Source organism: Phyllopteryx taeniolatus, chromosome 9 (genome assembly GCF_024500385.1).
Source record: "Phyllopteryx taeniolatus isolate TA_2022b chromosome 9, UOR_Ptae_1.2, whole genome shotgun sequence".
NCBI classification, from domain to species: Eukaryota; Metazoa; Chordata; class Actinopteri; order Syngnathiformes; family Syngnathidae; genus Phyllopteryx; species Phyllopteryx taeniolatus.
The window spans coordinates 7,994,974-8,013,550 of record NC_084510.1 but is presented as its reverse complement, the minus strand read 5'-3'; the positions used below and the strand labels follow the sequence as shown (position 1 = coordinate 8,013,550).

The 18,577-nt window shown below is 41.0% G+C and overlaps 1 protein-coding gene across 3 annotated transcripts in view; it reads left to right on the top strand.

Moving 5' to 3' along the window:
* Nucleotides 1-17,530, top strand: part of mst1rb (macrophage stimulating 1 receptor b) — a 32,045-nt gene extending 14,515 nt beyond the window's left edge. For 2 of the 3 annotated variants that reach the window (XM_061785291.1, XM_061785292.1), the window contains exons 7-21: nucleotides 345-492; nucleotides 569-705; nucleotides 1,001-1,180; nucleotides 1,303-1,402; nucleotides 2,053-2,271; nucleotides 2,346-2,492; nucleotides 6,365-6,518; nucleotides 6,689-6,778; nucleotides 6,891-7,103; nucleotides 7,179-7,259; nucleotides 7,360-7,541; nucleotides 7,652-7,761; nucleotides 7,846-8,011; nucleotides 13,095-13,231; nucleotides 15,117-17,530. In XM_061785291.1, coding sequence (XP_061641275.1) covers nucleotides 345-492; nucleotides 569-705; nucleotides 1,001-1,180; nucleotides 1,303-1,402; nucleotides 2,053-2,271; nucleotides 2,346-2,492; nucleotides 6,365-6,518; nucleotides 6,689-6,778; nucleotides 6,891-7,103; nucleotides 7,179-7,259; nucleotides 7,360-7,541; nucleotides 7,652-7,761; nucleotides 7,846-8,011; nucleotides 13,095-13,231; nucleotides 15,117-15,339 — 2,287 coding nt within the window. In that variant the 3' untranslated portion in view covers nucleotides 15,340-17,530. The remainder of the gene's footprint in view (nucleotides 1-344; nucleotides 493-568; nucleotides 706-1,000; nucleotides 1,181-1,302; nucleotides 1,403-2,052; nucleotides 2,272-2,345; nucleotides 2,493-6,364; nucleotides 6,519-6,688; nucleotides 6,779-6,890; nucleotides 7,104-7,178; nucleotides 7,260-7,359; nucleotides 7,542-7,651; nucleotides 7,762-7,845; nucleotides 8,012-13,094; nucleotides 13,232-15,116) is intronic. The other variant, XM_061785294.1, reaches the window with a different exon arrangement.
* The last annotated feature ends 1,047 nt before the right edge of the window (nucleotides 17,531-18,577 follow it).

Genomic DNA, 18,577 nt, shown 5'->3' with positions numbered 1-18,577 from the left:
ATGCGGTTTACGTCACCACCATAGGAACGAAGTTCCTTTGTAAATCCTTATTTGCAACATTTTCAAGAGAGGCCTTCCTCATGATTTTGAAGGTACAGCGTTGGAGTAGTTGTCTACGGTATTTAATTTTGAATACTTTTTGTTGATGTAACTTGACGATAGGGAAAACAAAATGAATTAAACATTTATTTAAATAGAAAAACTACATTTCAGACTACAAATTCATATAGTTTTCTTCTTTATAATGGAAGATAATGTATACCCCTTGAAACATTTCAATCTTAGATATTCCACAGACCTCCGGGACATGCTGACCCAAATATTTTTGTGTACTGTTTTTTTAGCATGGTGTGTAAGATTCGCTCTGGGGCCACTGACCTGTCAAAACCAGTCAACATTACAGTAGAAGTGCATGAGAATGAGGGAGGCATGAAGGTGGAGGGACGCTATGCTATTGACGGGAAGGCAGAAATGCCTGGCTTTAGATTTCTGGTAACTTTAACTATTACGGTTGAGCCATCATAAAAATGTTTGATATTTCAATTCTAATGATAAAACCTTCCTTCAGATCCCCAACATCACAGAGATCCAGCCAAACTATGGGCCTCGCATCGGGGGCACATTGATCACAGTGACAGGAGCACACTTGGATGCCGGAAGGACCAGGAGAGTCACACTCAATGATGTGCCTTGTCCTATAAAAAGGTCTAAAAAAGTTGTTATTGTACCAGTTTATCACCAAGAATTTACATATTTGCATGTTGCTGCCTTCACTCCCAGAAACTTATTAAACTAAGTTCTTCCACAGAACATTTTTACTTCTTTGACCTATTAAGCCAACATGTTTCATCATGTCTACTGAGTTATAATGGATTTGCAAACTACAATTTCAAAAATGCCTTACCCTTTATGACATGCAAAATATTAATGGAAAATATTTTAATGTAATTCAATCCTTCTTCATTATTCTATATGCCTTTATATATGTACATCTTTGCAGAGTCACAAAGCCTAAAGGCAATATGTCCTCCATCATCTGTCTGTCCCAGCCTATCTCAGAGGTGAGGGACGTACCTCTCAGTGTTTTCATCGACAAGTCTCCTGTTGTCACAACAAAGGTTTTTTACTACAAAGAAAACCCCAAGATTACAGCCGTCCTACCCGACTGTAGCTTTGACAGGTAGTCCTGCAAAACAGCAAAAGCCACTCTTTCAACACTGAAGTTGTGTACAGTGCAATAGAACATCTGTTCAATGTTATTGAAATATAACAATTTCTTATATGTGTCTGTCTGATTTCTAGAGGGTCAAATATTATGATTGAAGGAGAGAACCTGGATTCTGTTTATCGTACCATCATCCACTTTAAACCCAATGAGAGCCACCTGAAGACTGTGACAAGGGTATCCATCCATCCATCAACTTTCTTTACCGGTTATCCTCTCTAGGGTCGCGGGCTGCTGGAGCCTATCCCAGCTATCTTCGGGCAGGAGGCGGGGTACACTCTAAACCAGTCGCCAGCCAATCGCAGGGCACATAGAAACAAACAACCATTCGCACTCACATTCACACCTATGGGCAATTTAGAGTCTTCAATCAACCTACCACGCATGTTTTTGGGATGTGGGAGGAAACCGGAGTGCCCGGAGAAAACCCACGCAGGCACGGGGAGAACATGCAAACTCCACACAGGTGGGGCCGGGATTTGAACCCCGGTCCCCAGAAATGTGAGGCAGATGTGCTAAGCAGTTGTCCACCGTGCCAGCGACAAGGGTATCATATTCATTAATTAAAATACCGTGAATTAAAGCTTTGCATAGTCATTCAATATTTATGCACAAACACAGTATGTTTCACTATTCAAGTGAAAACATGAAATTAATAAATGTAGTAATTTTTAAATATTCAACCGTTTAGTAAACGTTCTGCACTAATGTTTGTATTTTTCCACATGAAATTTCATTTTGGATCATCTTGCACAGTGGATTCAACCTCCAGTGTTATAATGTATAGGTGTACCTTTCTCAAATATGATTGAATTATTTGTTTCCAGGAGTGCATCGGCAAGGCCTTGTCCTCAAGAATGGAATGTGTCACTCCTGTATTTCCAAGGGATGAGACAGAGGAAGGGGAGCTTTCCTTTGACATGGACGGAGCAGTTGGACTTTGGAAAAAAGAGTTTTCCTACCACCCTTATGGGGAGCCAATACCCTTTGAAACAGAGGGACATGAGCTGCATTTGTACCCTGGGTTTGATGAAGTTTCACTACATGTAAGGATGAATGCTATCGGTTAATTGTCTGATTTGCCATTATAATATGTTTTGATTTTCCTCACTGTTCATAGCATCAGAAATTAAACCTGGTTAGCTCCTGCATGACCATCATTATGACGGTGGCGGGTGTTGATTGTGATGCTAAAGTCTTGGATAATGAGATCACCTGTAGGATACCCAAAAACATAACCATCCCCAGTGAGGGACTGCCTGTGAAGGTTAGTCTGGCGGGAGCCTTTTTTAATGCTGTACTGTGTACTGTATCCAGAATACACCACAAGGACCCTTGTTATTAATTAAACACGATCACTCAGAATGATATAATTATAATTCCAGTGTAAAACATTAAACTTTACTTAACACGATTAAGTCTGAGATTCCAAAACATCTGCAACAAACATAAAACATTCATCCATCCATCCATCCATTTTCTGAGCCGCTTCTCCTCACACATAAAACAGTAGGCAATATTTTCAGAGAGAATAAAAATAACATTGGATTATTCAACACACATATTGAAGTCTTCAGGAAGTCACTGAACAATTTCCAAAACAGCCTGCAGCTGCAATAATACGATTATCCATTTTGTGGAATGAACAAGTAAAACATCCATCCATCCATTTTCTTTACCGCTTATCCTCACTAGGGTCGCGGGCACAAGTAAAACAAAAATGTTAATTGGTGAGCTGTAGAGACAAAACCGGGGAAGCTGCATCCCGGTTTCCCATTCACAGAGCTTCCATTTACTTTGGATGGTCAAAATAACATCAGATTTACTATAGAAACAAGAAGGACATTGGTTCAGGAAACCTGACTGTCAACAAGGTGCAGATCACTTCCATTAGCATTTCCATATAATGGATGAGGTTTGCAAATTCTAGTCAGCACTGCTTTTATTGGCAAGACTGCTCATAAGTGCAGTTTTTCATTTGTGTTCGTGAGCATGCCCATACAGGCTAGAGTTTCACAGAATAAAATCATGATTTGTCCACATACTGACAAGCATATTCACTGTTTGGTGTTTGCGAATTCGGATATTTGCAGATTGTTTTTGGGGAACCGATCCATACAGAAAAACTCACCTATTTGTTGTTTTTGTCCTCATGGCCATGAGCAATGACATTATTGCTTTGGTGCCCTCTGGTGGTACCTTAGTGCCAATGAACTGCTGAAGGGTGTCGAGGAGCGTCATTTAGACTAAAGTACAAAAGTATTGCATATTCGCAGTTCAGCATTTGCAAATTCACCTATTCGTATATTCTTTTTAACCTATCCCCCGTTTTTTGAAGAAACCTCTGCTTAGTCGTGTTTTTTTTTCTTGATCCGATCCTCAGCGTTATTTATTTATTTTTTTTTTTTGGGTGGGGGATTTTTTTGTTCATGCCAATTATAAAGAGCGTCGTTTAGTCACAGATTTTTGCTATTCGTGGTTGGGCCCAGTCCCTATCCCCCGCAAATTGTGGGGGTCCACGGTAAATCCTTGACTGCCATCTTGTTCCATCTGTAGGCAATTACAGCACAGTATAAACCTTTTTAGGGCAGGTGTCAATAACTCGTGGATTTTTACTGTTCGCAGCAGGGCTTGGTCCCTACCCCCATGAATAGGAAGGGTTTACTGTACATGTAATTATAACATTCATGCACAGAAAATGCTGTATTACTGTGAATGAGTTTTGACTACAGCCTTTAGGGCAGGGGGCACCAACATGGTGCCTGCGGGCACCAGATAGCCCCAAGGGCCAGAGAGAGATTTATAGAACTAAAGTGCTGCATAGAGATATGTATCTGTGTTCTACTTTTTTAAATGATCAGCATCTTCACACAGATGAATATCATTAATTATTAATATTTACATATCAATAAATGGGCGGCACGGTGGACGACTGGTTAGAGCGTCAGCCTCACAGTTCTGAGGACCCGGGTTCAATCCCCGGCCCCGCCTGCATGTTCTCCCTGTGCCTGCGTGGGTTTTCTCCGGGCACTCCGGTTTCCTCCCACATCCCAAAAACATGCATTAATTGGAGACTCTAAATTGCCCGTAGGTGTGACTGTGAGTGCGAATGGTTGTTTGTATGTGCCCTGCGATTGGCTGGCAACCAGTTCAGGGTGTACCCCGCCTCCTGCCCGATGACAGCTGGGATAGGCTCCAGCACGCCCGCGACCCTAGTGAGGAGAAGCGGCTCAGAAAATGGATGGATGGATATCAATAAATGTAATTTTAGCAAATTTGTTGTTTTAGAAGTGTATAACAACCTGGTAGTCCATCGCATTAATCAGTATGCAAGAAGTAGCTCTCAGTTTACAAAAAAATTGGTGAACGCTGCTGTAGGGGGTTCAGTGAGCCCTAATCCAGCCCAGGCTTGCAGGTGGAGTGATGCTTTAGTAGTAGAGCTATACATACATACATACATGCATACATACATCTTCTTTTCCTTTCAAGTTGACCTGTTAGGGGTCGCCACAGCGTGTCATCCTTTTCCATGTAAGCCTATCTCCTGCCTCCTCCTCTCTGACACCAACTGCCCTCATTCTTCCCTCACTACATCCATCAACCTTCTCTTAGGTCTTCCTTGAGCTCTCTTGCCTGGCAGCTCCATCCTCATCATCTACCAATATACTCACTATCTCTCCTCTGGATGTGTCCAAACCATCAAAGTCTGCTCTCTCTTTGTCTCCAGCTCTGCTTCCTGTTGTCTCTTCAGTGCCACTGTCTCTAATCTGTACATCATGGCTGGCCTCACCACTGTCTTATAAAATTTGCCCTTCATCCTAGCAGAGAGTCCTCTGTCACATAACACACACACTGATCACCTTGGCTGTAGTGGTCCAGTCTTCTGGAAGCTCCTCCTGTCCACCGAGAGCCTGTCTCACCTCTTCTTGAAAAGCCACGCAACACTCTTCCTTTCTCAGCTTTCACCACATGGTTCTCTGCTCTGCCTTTGTCTCTTAATAGTCCTCCCCACCACCAGAGTCATTTTACACACACATCCTATGCTGTCTAGCCACACTCTCCCCTACCACTACCTTACAGTCAGTAACCTCCTTCAGATTACATCGTCTGCACAAGATGCAATCAACCTGTGTGCTTCTACCTCTGCTCTTGTAGGTGACCCTATGTTCTTGCCTCTTCTGGAAGAAAGTGTTCACTACAACCATTTCCATCATTTTTGCAAAATCTACCACCACCTGTCACTCCAAGTTCCTTTCCTGGATGCCAAACTTATCCATCACTTCTTCATCACCCATGTTTTCTTCACCAACATGTCCATTACAGTCTGCACCAATCATGACTCTCTTTCGTTCTGGGATGCTCAGAATTACTTCATCAAGCTCCTTCCACAATTTCTCTTTCACCTCTAGGTCACATCCTACCTGTCGGGCATAGCCGCTAATCACATTATAGATAACAACCTCAATTTCAAGTTTCAGCCTCATCACTCGATCTGATACTCTTTTCACCTTCAAGACATTTTTAGCTAACTCTTCTTTTAAAATAACCCAGACTCCATTTCTCTTCCCATCTACACCATGGTAAAATAATTAAAATAAAACTTAAATCAAACTTTCCCCTCATCATCATATCAACCAACCCCCAAACGTTTCCTGTCATAGTCCCAACATTAAAAGTCCCCACAATCAGTTCTCGGCTCTGTGCTTTCCTCTTCTCTTTCTGCCTAAGAACCCGCTTTCCACCTCTCCTTCGTCTCCGACCCACAGTTGCTGAATTTCCACCGGCGCCCTGCAGGTTAATGGCGCCAGTGGCGGATGTTGTTAACTCTTTGTTAATTTCGTATGGAATGCTTTGGATGAACGCTCATATTTGTTTGGCAAAGTTTTAAGCCAGATGCCCTTCCTGACGCAACCCTCTGGATTTATCTGGGCTTGGGACCGGCCTACAGTTTGCACTGGCATGAGCCCCCCATCGGGCTACATTACATACATACATACACATACGCAGTACATGTAAGGAAGAGTGTCCATCTCAATGTCGGAGTCAGGAATATTTAAAAACATCTCTGCTTCATGAAACTGTTGTAATGAAAACATCCTTTCTTCAAAATGTATGATGGACTGTATAACGGCTTTACAGATCTCCATTAACGGACAGGTCCATAATGTGGGCACAGTAATAAGGGTCAGCAACCACACCATGGTGGGGATAGTGCTGGGGATCCTAGCGGCTCTGGTGGCTGGTGCAGTGCTGGCCTTCGTTGTCATGAAGCACTTGAGGAAGAAAAAGAAAGGTAGGCTGTGCGGACCTTGATCCGACCTGTTTATACAACAACTACCGGCTGAGGGTGTTGTTGACTTACGCAAGGCTTTCAACCAGAACATCCTTGGTGTTTCATTGTCTATATTTGTCTGCACACTTCATGAGTAGTTGATATTTAAAACAATGTGAAATGTTTTTCAGCTTCCATGGTGGAGAGCCGTTTGGGCCACAGTGCTTGCCGTTCTGGGACAAATAATGTCGAGATGTCACCGGTTGGGGACTACAGGAGAGGTGACGTTCTGACTAAGAACTCCCTATACTCAACTCTAACAGTGTGCTGCCAATCTGGGTGTGTGACAGATGACTTTTCTTACTAATCTCTTCTCCGTGCTTCTCTTAATAGTATCCCTGAATCCCCCGACTCCCATTGTTGGGCCTGTGGCCTTCCCCAGCCTGGCCTATACTGCAGGCAGTATAGACGTTACTCTCACTCCTCTAATGGCTGCAGAGAAAATTTCCATTTCCAGTTTTAGGCCAGAGTTATTGGAGGAGGTTAAGGATGTTCTTATTCCTGCTGAAATGCTCCTTGTGCAACACCATCGGATCATTGGGAAGGGTAAGAAAAAACAATATTTGTACATTTGGAGGAGATAGTTCTCTGTCATTACACCTATTTCTGTTTGTCCTGCAGGTCATTTTGGAACAGTCTATCATGGCTACTTCACAGACCACAGCAACAGAGAAATACACTGTGCTGTCAAGTCTTTGAATAGTGAGTCATTTTTGTGTTACTTTTGTGATCTGTACAAACTGCGATTTCAAGGGTTTTACTGAATGCCTGTGAACCTTTTAAAACCATTGCTTGTCATTAGGAATAACAGATGTTGAGGAGGTGGAGCAGTTTCTGAAGGAAGGTATCATAATGAAGGGTTTCCATCACATCAATGTGCTGTCTCTGCTGGGCATCCTCCTGCCACAAGAAGGTCTTCCTCTGGTGGTTCTGCCATATATGAAACATGGAGATCTGCGCCACTTCATTCGCTGCGAGAAGAGGGTGTGACTTGCAACAGTGGATATTCTTTATCTAATTAATATGCAAAATCAAATGCACGTAAAATTTGCATCTGTTGTCATTCAGTGTGACTGTTGTGTGTTTTTATTAAGAACCCAACCGTGAAGGATCTTATTGGTTTCGGACTGCAGGTTGCCAAGGGGATGGAGTATTTAGCTCAGAAGAAGTTTGTTCACAGAGATCTCGCAGCACGCAACTGCATGTGAGTCAAAGAGATGTGAAGAAAAATCAGCCGTTCATCCGCAGGCCTACTGATACTACACTGTATTTTGTTTTTCTGTCTTAGGCTGGATGAGTCTTATGTAGTCAAGGTGGCAGACTTTGGCATGGCCAGAGATGTTTTTGATAAGGAGTACTACAGTATTCAAGATCACAGAAAGGCTAAACTGCCAGTCAAATGGATGGCTATTGAGAGTCTACGGACACAGAAATTCACTTCTAAGTCTGATGTGGTAAGCAAAAGAAACTCAAACAATCAGGATTATCTTTTCAAAAGCGGGGTAGTTTTTGAGATTTTCAAACACAGACTTGCAGTGTTTTTAAAGTCATTAAAGAATATGATGGGCTCATGTTATAAAAACAAAAAACAAACACATGGTTTGTTATAACCCCAATTCCAGTGAAGTTGGGACGTTGTGTTAAAAATAAATAAAAACAGAATACAATGATTTGCAAATCATGTTCTACCTACATTTAATTGAATACACTACAAAGACAAGATATTTAATGTGCAAACTGATCAATTTTATTGTTTTTAGCAAATAATCATTAACTTAGAATTTTATGGTTGCAACACGTTCCACAAAACCTGGGACAGGTGGCAAAAAAGACTGAGAAAGTTGAAGAATGCTCATCAAACACCTGTTTGGAACATCCCACAGGTGAACAGGCTCATTGGGAACAGGTGGGTGCCATGATTGGGTATAAAAGGAGCTTCCCTGAATCGCTCAGTCATTCACAAGCAAAGATGGGGTGAGGTTCACCTCTTTGTGAACAAGTACGTGAGAAAATAGTCGAACAGTTTAAAGACAATTTTCCTCAACGTACAATTGAAAGGAATTTAGGGCTTTCATCATCTACGGTCCATAATATCATCAAAAGGCTCACAGAATCTGGAGAAATCACTGCATGTAAGCGGCAAAGCCGAAAACCATCATTGAATGCCCGTGACCTTCGATCCCTCAGGCGGCACTGCATCAAAAACCGACATCAGTGTGTAAAGGATATCACCACATGGGCTCAGGTACAATACAGAAAACCAATGTTAGTAAATACAGTTCGGCGCTACACCCATAAGTGCAACTTGAAACTCTACTATGCAAAGCAAAAGCCAAATTTATCAACAACACCCAGAAACGCCGCCCGCTGGCTTCTCTGGGCCCAAGCTCATCTAAGATGGACTGATACAAAGTGATCAGTCTGTGGTCCGACAAGTCCACATTTCAAATTGTTTTTGGAAATTGTGGACGTCGTGTCCTCCGGGCCAAAGAGGTTAAGAACCATCCGGACTGTTATGGACGCAAAGTTCAAAAGCCAGCATCTGTGATGGTATGGGGCTGTGTTAGTGCCAATGGCATGGGTAACTTACACATGCGTGAAGGCACCATTAATGCTGAAAGGTACATACATGTTTTGGAGAAACATATGCTGCCATCCAAGCAACGTCTTTTTCATGGACACCCCTGCTTATTTCAGCAAGTCAATGCCAAACCACAGTGCCTGCAGTCCAGACCTGTCTCCCATTGAAAATGCGTGGCGCATTATGAAGCGTAAAATATGACAACGGAGACCCCGGACGGTTGAACAGCTGAAGCTGTACATCAAGCAAGAATGGAAAAGAATTCCACCTACAAAGCTTCAACAATTAGTGTCCTCAGTTCCCAAACGTTTATTGAATGTTGTTAAAAGAAAAGGTGATGTAACACAGTGGTAAACATGATCCTGTCCCAGCGTTTTTGGAACGTGTTGCAGCCATATAATTAATGATTATTTGCTAAAAAAAAAATCAAGTTTATCAGTTTGAACATTAAATATCTTGTCTTTGTAGTGTATGCAATTAAATATAGGTTGAACATGATTTGCAAATCATTGTATTCTGTTTTTATTTATGTTTAACACAACGTCCCAACTTCATTGGAATTGGGGTTGTATTTAAATACATCATCTTTTGCAATGTCTCAATTAATTACTGGTTGCATCATCCCTTGAAACAAAACAAGTGTCTCACCTCAATTACACGGCTCATTTTTCTCCGCAGAAAAAATGTAAGGTGGCACTACTGTTTAGCTGTACAGTTTATTTTTGTGTACTGCATTCTAATTTTTAAGTGATTTACACCAGTGCTGTGTGTGTACATTATCTATAAACACAAAACACTAACTGCTTATAAATCTTCTCCATGACTTTGCTGACATGCTGTTTTTCACTCTGTTTTTGTTTTCCTCCCATCTTTAACGTCCCCAGATACCACAGACGGTATTGGGTCTTTATTTGGAGCTTTATTTACTTAATGATGTGTTAAACCAGGCTAAAAATAAAGAAATCTCACAACTCATCAGCATTTTCCTAACATGAAAGAAGTAATGCAGTACACAGCATTTTTACAAATGAAGATATGATGAAAAATTATTAGTTATCAAACAGATTCTGTTCTGTAGTATTTTTCATATCAAAAGATACCCATAAAAGGGTTCAATTGGTCTTGGAATAGACTAGTATTATGTTAATACTTAACATCAACTTGAATTATAATAAATATAACAAACTTGATAATTGATAATTTTACTTGATTGTAGATTTATTTAAAAATAATGACCTGCAATATATCACATCTAAGTACCTCAAGAAAAAGAAGAAAACATCAGAGTCAAATATATCAAGTATACTTCATTTAGAATAGAAACGTGTCAATATAAAAAGAAAAACAATTTTGGAACAGGCGGCACGGTGGACGACTGGATAGAGCGTCAGCCTCACAGTTCTGAGGACCCGGGTTCAATCCCCGGCCCCGCCTGTGTGGAGTTTGCATGTTCTCCCCGTGCCTGCGTGGGTTTTCTCCGGGCACTCCGGTTTCCTCCCACATCCCAAAAACATGCATTAATTGGAGACTCTAAATTACCCGTAGGCATGACTGTGAGTGCGAATGGTTGTTTGTTTCTATGTGCCCTGCGATTGGCTGGCAACCAGTTCAGGGTGTACCCCGCCTCCTGCCCGATGACAGCTGGGATAGGCTCCAGCACGCCCGCGACCCTAGTGAGGACAAGCGGCTCAGAAAATGGATGGATGGATGAATTTTGGAACAATGGGCCTCACTTTACTAACAAATGTGTAAAAATGTTCTCACTCTGTGCACAAGTTTAGTGTTTAGGCAAAGTCACCAGATTCATGACACATGCGTACTGGCCAGTTTTCTTCGCTCCACCATGCGTATGTTAGTGAATCAGAATTAATTCTAAATGATGAGTCCTGGAACGCTAGCTGCAATCTGCTTCAACCACACCCCTATTTTCCAAGAAAAGGACATCTGTCTGATGCATTTCAGCTAAGGCATGGAGCTTTAAAGTAACCAAAGTTGGCTCTAAAACTTTAATACGTCTCTAAATCTTTACCCTATTATCAAAAAGGTTGCTATGATCAGAAAGCTTTCTGAACACAACAACCGACAACATATTATAATCATATTATCATAATTTCTCGTGTATAATGTATAACACGCAACCAATGTTGACCTCAAAAACCCTTCTACCTATGTACAGTATAATGCATTTTTACAATGCATGGTTTTGCTTCTACACATCATCAAAAGGAAGTATTAGCTGTATATTGTTCATTTTTTTCCAAATAATTATTGAGAAGTTAAGCACTTTATTTGAACACGTAATACTTGCTTTTTTATTTATTTGCTCTTATTTTGAAATTCACAGCCCTACTTTTATTTAGTAAATGAGAAAACACAGTTGTGCTCATATGTTTGATTACCCAGGCTGAATTTGTAAGATGGGTACAATTCTTTAAAGAAAACATGAAGGGCCAGGTGAAACACATTTAATTTTATTTTAATGGGATTCAAATTTAACTGTCAAGCATTTCAGAAAAGTATTATCATTAAACAAAACATGACCATAAAGAAATTAATGATGGTTGTTGTTCAGTCATCAGTCGTATTTAAAGAAAACAATATTTCACAAATTCTGCCTGGGTATGTAAACTTATGACCACAACTGTACATATATGCAGTCATACATACCCCTGTCATATTGGAATGAAAATGTAGCCTACGCCTTTTTCATAACCACTAGGTGGTGTTGGCATATTAGAATGAAAGTGTACGCCGTTCTCATAACCTCTAGGTGCCGGTGGCATATTGGAAAGAAAGTGTACAGCTTTTTCATAACCTCTAGATGGCGGCATACATTTATAAAATGTGAAAGTTTTTTCCATTTTCCCCTTTACCTATGTATAATCCGCACTATTGACTTTTGACAATTATTTTGGGGAAGAAATGCACATTCCACACGAGAAATTACGGTAATCATTTTCAATTAATTCTGAAGATAAATTAAAGAATGCGGCACAAAACATACATATATATATAACTGTTTAAGAGCTGAGAATTATCAAACACTGCATATGTTGTTTAAATACACAGTAATGAATAAATATCGCACAACAAAGAGGCATTTGTAGTTGATAAAATTCATGAAATTAGCGTTGAAAGCGACAAAAAAATATACGCGCCATATGCCGATCGGAGTATGTCACAATTCACCCAAGCCAGCAGCAGTGTGTGTGCGAATCGATCAATTTACATCACATTTTCACATGCAGAATCACATAAAAATACATACTGTAAATCTGATTATTGTAGGAATTAGAAAGAAAACCAAAGCCTTGGAAAAACTCGGAAATGTGAGTGGTCCGATTGCATTTCCTGCTCGTTGAATGACAACGTCGGAGTGCATGCAGACAGCTGAGGTGGGGGACACACACATAGCTTACATGCACATACTGTACAAGCACTTGAACGGAACGAGGGGAAAAGTGATGATACGTTTCCTTTTCATTGTTATTTAGGACAGTCAACTCATTAGCAAATTCCTGGTTTGAGCTATTAACGTTAGTTATTATTATCATTTTTATGAATAACTGTATTTCAATTTGTTGTGTATCTTGGGGAAAATATGTGTGTTTTACGTTTTTTCACAAACTAATCCTGCATTATTTGTGCATATGCAAGGTCTGAAGAGGTTTTTAATTTGTTTGCAGAGTACAAACATATTGATGAATCACAGATTTATGCGTCAAATGTGCGTTCACAAATCTTGTGTAGCGTAGGCATGGTTAGTGAATGAGGCCCAATGTGCTTATTAATCAACTGATAGACTAACTACAAACTATCCCTTACTGTACACGTCTGTTTGACTTTCTTGTGCCCTTCAAGTTAACCTTCTTTTATTTAAGTCGGGTTTGGGTATTGCATGAGATAATATGCATTGTTGTATTGATATTTTGTCACACTTGGTGTCTTCGGAGCAGTGGTCCTTTGGTGTGCTGATGTGGGAGATGCTGACCAGAGGAGCAAGCCCTTACCCAGAAGTGGACCCTTATGACATAACACACTACTTATTGAAGGGCAGGCGGCTTCCACAGCCTCAGTTTTGCCCTGACCCTTTGTAAGTATTACAAACGATTAAAACATTGTATTGCTTTGTTGAGGAATAGTAATTATTGCTGTTTTGTAGTGGATGGTTTATTTTTACTTGACAGAGAGGTGCCTCAGTCGGAATACTAATTTCATCCACTAATACTACTTCTTCCTTTGTACCTACAAGATAGAGGAGAATAGATGGATGCATGTCAAGATGTACATACAATGACTCAGAAATTTCCATCCATCCATTTTCTGAGCCGCTTATCCTCACAAGGGTCACGGGAGTTCTGGAGCCTATCCCAGCTATCATCGGGCAGGAGACGGGGTACACCATGAACTGGTTGCCAGCCCATCGCAGGGCACATACAAACAAACAACCATTCGCACTCACATTCACACCTACAGGCAATTTAGAGTAGTCAATGAACCTACCATGCATGTTTTTGGGATGTGGGAGGAAACCGGAGTGCCCAGAGAAAACCCACGCAGGCACGGGGAGAACATGCAAACTCCACACAGGCGGGGCCGGGATTTGAACCCTGGTCCTCAGAACGGTGAGGCAGACGCTCTAACCAGACGACCACCGCGCCGCCGACTCAGTAATGTGAAATCTGTAAATTGTTTACCACTTGGTATTCCAGCATGTTAAGCAATGCTGTGTTTTGTAGTTAATATGTACATCAGAAACAACACACACACACGCACGTGTAAACACACGCTGGAGAAATGTTATGATGAAACATGTTTTCTTTAGAAAATATTGTAATGACAAATCCCATTGCATGTGTTAGATTAGAATAGATAAGCCATTCATACTTCATCTTGTTTCACATCCGGCTTCAGTTAAGGGTCTATAGCAGTATTTCCCCACCTTGACCCCACCAAACAAAAAAGTCACAAAAAGTATGAATAGTGAAATAATGATGATCTTGTCTTAATTTACTCACAAATGGACTTACTCTGTGTGAAACTGGTCCTGTTTAATTTAACACAAAGCTGATATACTCGTAGGAAGCCATGACTTGTATGAATGGCAACAGGTGGATACACAAGTTTACTGTACCTACTGTCATCTAATGGTACATTAGTACGCTACATTTATTCTTTCTGCCTGTCACTATACTTCACTGATGAACAAAGATATATTTGTAATGAATAAATAATATTTTTGGGAGAATTCAAGTGAAGAAAATTTTCCTTAGCACCCCTGATGCACACTACATTGAATTTATTTGATTTTTATTTGATTTGATTTGATAGTGTGCCACGGCACCCTGGTTTGAAATCATTGGTCTATGGAACATGTTAGTTATTTTAAATGCCTTTACTGTAGTTTGTGTAACTGTATGAGGAAAACTCACTTTTACTGTGTAAAAAAAAATATATATAAAATATACTGGTCTATTGTTGGCGGCACGGTGACCGACTAGTTAGAGCGTCTGCCTCACAGTTCTGAGGAGGGGGGTTCAATTCCCGGCCCCACCTGTGTGGAGTTTGCATGTTCTCCTCGTCCCTGCGTGGGTTTTCTCCGGGCACTCCTGTTTCCTCCCACATCCCAAAAGCATGCATGGTTGGTTAATTGAAGACTCTAAATTGCCCGTAGGTGTGAATGTGAGTGTGAATGGTTGTTTGTTTATATGTGCCCTGCGATTGGCTGGCATCCAGTTCTGGATGTACCCCGCCTCCTGCCCGATGATAGCTGGGATAGGCTCCGGCACGCCCGTGACCCTTGTGAGGATAAGTGGCTCAGGAAATCGATGGATGGAGGGATGGATGGATGGTCTATTGTTTTTTTTGCCGGGCTTCACCAATGTATCAAATAAAGGGGACGAATTAGGGGATAGATGCAAGAGTGGTGGTATTGCCATTCCATTCTCATTCAAAGATTTTTTTGTTTGTTATTACAGGTATAGCATTATGCTTGAGTGCTGGGACCCTGATCCAGAATTGAGGCCTAACTTCGCTACGCTGGTGTCAGCTGTCACCACCATCATCTCAAGCCTCGAGGGAGAACACTACATCAGTCTGAATGTCACATATGTAAACCTGGACCAGCCGAGACCCTACCCAGCACTCACTGAGTCTGCTGATGAATGTAACTCCACAGACGCTGATAGTGACTCGGGCTGAGTGTCTTCCCGAGCCATCCATCCATTTTCTGTACCGCTTATCTTCACTAGGGTCGCGGACGTGCTGGAGCCTATCGTAGCTATCTTTGGGCGGGAGGCAGGGCACACCCTGAACTGGTCGACCAGCCAATTCACTCCCATCAAATTGAGCTGGCATCAGTTCTAAACACAAGAGTACAAAAACACAAGTCAAGTGTGTTTTACCCCTAAGCAACTACAACACCAGTGGTCCATCCATTGTGCATGTGTGTGTGTTTTTGGGGTACAGTAAAAGGTTTTCTAGGCACACTCCAACATACAGTGAAAGACTGTTACCAACAAGTAAGAGCAGCTTTGTTACTTCCAAATTGTGTCTTTAATGACACTTTTGCATTCTTTAACATGTCAGAAAGTCAAATAGACATTATGTTCAGAAGACAAACTACATTTGATGCTGCTTTTTCAAAACAGATTGGAGCTAAGCTTGTCTAAAACTGCACTGAGGCTTTTCAAACACCAAACTACATTACAAGTAGAGTAGCTTTTGTGATACAAAAGCCATATTACACATTGTATACCACCTATTACATTTTATTGTGGATGCAGACATTATAGAAGGACTTATTAGCCACAACTTTAGGTACAATTGCACAGTCTATCTGAAGAGCCAATACAATGGGCAGTTAAAAATTACAGCCTTTTACAATTTGGGATGTTCGGACCACTTTTTTTCAGAGCAATACCAGTTCGTGTGTTCAGTCGTGAGTACTCACCGATACTGAGGACTGTTACCACTTGTACTTTTGAAACAAAATCTCAATTGACACAAAGAAAAGACAATTGAACAAAGACATTTCTTTCTTTCAGACGCTTCATTCACTGGCATGTCAAACTGCTGTAGTGTAGCGCCAACTACTGGTGAGGAGGACTAACTTGATGTCAGATTTAAGTATCGTTGGCTGGTACCGGCAGCCTTCACAAGTACCTGATAGATTGAAATAAGGCCGGTATCAGCCTGATTCCGATACCTGGTATCAGTCCTCGCCCATCCCTATATACAATAATTGCAATGATCAGTTTAAATGTCAGAGACATTCATTTACTAAATAGATAAATAATCGCACTAATAAATAATTAAAATAGAGGTGTTCCTAATATATTGGGTATTCTATTTGGCTCCATTACTTGGGCAATATATTAAAATGCCTTTGTAGTATTCATACCAATGCAAACTGCAGCCACAATAATAAACACAACCCATACAAAGTACACAAACATAAAAACAAACATTAGAACAGAGCATTGCCATCTCTATGTGGGCTGAATTATTTAGAACTCTTGTATTGAATCGCTCAGACTGTACAGGTCTATTTAATGTTGTAGCCAGTGCAGTTTGTATATATACGTTTAACAGTTTTGAGGAGCGAATCAACATTACCTCTCAAATAGCAGAATAATATATGGGCTTGTTTTGCCGACGTACAGCATTGTGGAATGTCAAAGTTGCAAGCGTCCGCAATTAAACCTTACTAGTGAACTATTGTAAATAGAAAATGGACTGCACTTATATTGCGCTTTAACTCCACCGTGCGGTCCCCAAAGCGTTTCAGAAAGCCTCACATTCACCCAGTCATACACCAATAACAAAGGACACTTCGACAACAGAGAGCCGGGGCTGGGATTCAAACCGGTGACCCTTCAGACGACCCACGCTATCAACTGAGCCACACAGTCTGTGGGCTGCACTTGTAACACGACCAAGCCCTACTAGTAGGCACATGATACATAAGTAGCCTGCTTAACCCTACCAGTAGCACCAATATGCCCACTAGTAGTTTTGCCTCACTAGTAACAGTATGCCAAAGTTGTCCCATTAGTGCACAGCAGTGGAAAGAAAGTCCTTCTAACTGCGACCTAATCATTCTATTAGTGCACTGAATTGTCTTGCTAATGGGGACAAGGCATACTACTAGACAACATGGAAATGAAGGTGGATATCAAGGATATCGAATATATGCTAAAACGGTATTCCATATGTCTGGGTATGACATTTGCTTTTAATTGTAACACAGTCCAGTGATTGTTCTGTATACTTGGATGAAGTGAAACAATGCTATGTACCTCAATGTCCCTAAAACTAGATCTGATGTAACTCGTATTGACCACATGTCTTTGAGATAGTGTAATAAATTAAAATATTTATTTGTTTATAATTGCGTTATTTTTCTTTGGGTGCTCCTTTTACGTGTGGTATTAGATTGACCACTAGAGGTCAGCATTGTGTTACCTAGGAATCTAAAGGATGAAAAGTATTCTCTTGGCTTCATTTTGACTCCACTGTATTTGCAGTAGAATAGCAACACGTGACCCAGGTCTATTACCCATAGTCTGTTTAAATCAGTAAACAAGCAATGTAGACGCTGCATGGGTTATTAAAAACAGACTTGAAGAAAAAAAAAAAACACCAATTAGGCACATTTACATTTTTTCTACATCACTCATTTAATTTGCCCTGAAGATTTAGTAGAAGGAAGCTACTACATTTTCAATTAAAAGAGCAAATGAAATAGTCAAGTTGACAACTACTCTGTCATTCTCTCAAATAAACCAAACAAACGTCTCCCCATGCACAGGCACAGTCTCTGTGCCATCCACACCTCACGCACATCTCACACAAAGAAAACCAGAGGGACGTAAACATCATTTTTTTTTTTTTCATTCTGCCAAGGTGCTGTGGGGCCTTTGATATTGAGAAAAAGTGAACCCGAGGTAGATGTCACGGATACTTCACTATCTCTCTTAGTGCAATTGGGGGCTAAAACATGCTGCTCATGAGCATCTCAAGTGTATCTCCTGAGCTGGGTTCACCATAAGGTCCTATTGTGTAGGCCCTTTGATGTCAATCTTATCCACATAAATGTTTCCTCTGTTACCTCTTCTGTGCTTTGTGTTTTTGAAGTCAGCCTTATCAGAGGAACCTTGCTGCTGTCATTAGCCAGTGTCAGCAGACTTTCTTAAATTTACAAAGAAGGAGGGGAACACCCTGAACTGGTTGTCAGCCAATCGCAGGGCACATAGAAACAAACAACCATTTGCACTCACATTCACACCTACGGGCAATTTAGAGTCTCCAATTCATGCATGTTTTTGGGATGTGGGAGGAAACCGGAGTGCCCAGAGAAAACCCACGCAGGGGAGAACATGCAAACTCCACACAACCGGGGCCGAGGATTGAACCCCAGTTCTCAGAACTGTGAGGC